Source organism: Cyprinodon variegatus, unplaced genomic scaffold (assembly GCF_000732505.1).
Source record: "Cyprinodon variegatus isolate N-32 unplaced genomic scaffold, C_variegatus-1.0 Scaffold775, whole genome shotgun sequence".
NCBI classification, from domain to species: domain Eukaryota; kingdom Metazoa; phylum Chordata; class Actinopteri; order Cyprinodontiformes; family Cyprinodontidae; genus Cyprinodon; species Cyprinodon variegatus.
Genome location: NW_015151228.1, coordinates 78,682 through 80,213, shown reverse-complemented (window position 1 = coordinate 80,213; position 1,532 = coordinate 78,682). Strand labels below are relative to the sequence as shown.

At 44.5% G+C, this 1,532-nt stretch overlaps 1 protein-coding gene across 1 annotated transcript in view; it reads right to left on the bottom strand.

Moving 5' to 3' along the window:
* Window positions 1-3: 3 nt before the first annotated feature.
* hfm1 (HFM1, ATP-dependent DNA helicase homolog) overlaps window positions 4-1,532 on the bottom strand; it is a gene marked incomplete at its 3' end in the record, with an annotated part of 38,039 nt that continues 36,510 nt past the window's right edge. Inside the window, exons 26-28 of the mRNA XM_015396080.1 lie at window positions 401-689; window positions 199-271; window positions 4-79 (exon numbers count right to left, since the gene is read on the bottom strand). Coding sequence (XP_015251566.1) covers window positions 4-79; window positions 199-271; window positions 401-689 — 438 coding nt within the window. The remainder of the gene's footprint in view (window positions 80-198; window positions 272-400; window positions 690-1,532) is intronic.

The following is a 1,532-nucleotide window of genomic DNA, read 5'->3' as shown; positions in this document are numbered from 1 at the left end:
AGTGATTCTGTTCTGGGATATGAGGGAGTGACTGGAAGCAGAGGGTCCAGCTTCCCTGACCTCAGGTCTTGGAACTGATCTGAAACAAACGTTGGATTGAAAGATTTTATTGAATCACTGGAATGTCTGTAAGCAGTCAGCTTTGTCTGAAACCCTTTGGGCCTGTAGAGCCCAGCGCTGGGCGGTTAGAGGCCTAACCTGAATGGTGTGGTGAGACTGGGATTGACCTGTGTGCTGCTGATAAACACTGCTGATGATGTTGTAGCACAACCTGTAGAAACATTGAAAGTATGATTATCACAGACAAATGCAATTGTGAAAACTTATTCCATAAATAATAATGATCACTTATCTTATGTGATAAAAAAAGCTATAAAATGTGACTTTCATCTAACTATACCTGGCATACGGTGTTTCTGCTGCACCTCAGGCTGGGAGCTGGTCGTACACGGAGGCGTCTCGCTGGAATTCAGCAAGTTTTCGTCGTCGAAATCTCCCCATTCATCCCATTCATTTCCCAGGTCAAAGGTCACGGTTGGTATTTGGACAGAAGAAAAACGGCTCTGCTCTGACGCCACAGTGGAGCGGTTAAATGCTGCTGAGTCGCCCGTGCTGCTCTGGTCTATTCTCTGTCGGGAGCTCAGAGGCAGGGGCGTCAACCAGGAGGAATCTGGAAACAGAAATCGTTTTTAAAAATGGGGACATGGGTCACGTGTGCGCTAACCGCCTTGCTACTGAAGCACGCCAAAAACAGGCAGAAAATAAACTAACAATCTAAACAATCTATTCTCTTCATTCTGTAGCGTTTCTCTTAGCTTTGCTGCTTCCATAACTTTTATCTGGTTGCTGTATTTTTTTGTCCAATCAGATTTCAGCCTGTCTGTTGCTATGTCAGTCTAATCTGCCCAGGGTCTTGATGATCAGTGGTGCTGCTGTTGTTTTCTTAACATTACTGAGGAACGTTTTCTTCAATGAATCAGATTTTAGATTTGCTCCACAGGGTCAGCAAGAGGCCCCGCCCCTACATCAGCATTTTCTGTCCTCTGATTGGTCAGTTAGAGCGAAATGTTTACAGCCAAGTTAAGCTAGCGACAATCTGCATTTTAGATTTGCTTTTGTTCAAAGTGTTTCTGGTCTCAATGGCTGATAATAAATGGAGATACTGAGATGGATGGATTTATTTTATTAAAAATCAGCATCTCTGGTGAGTGTTATAGATTTGATTTTCATGCTTTATGCTCCGTTTTATCTGGTAATTAGATGCATATTGAATCTGAACGGCTCCTGATTATGTACATTTCATTTCATCCCAGCGCTGCGTGTCCCAAGCCTGTGACATCATCAATGACCCCTCACCCCCCCACCATGGACTGTTCTCCCTGCTGCCCTCTGGGAAGAGGCTTCACAGCATTCAATGCAGGACCAGCAGGTTCTGCAGCAGCTTCTTCCCCACCGCCATCACACTGAGGAACTGGAGAAAACTCTAAATCACAGACTCTGCATCACACTGATAACACCAAACCAAAAATACT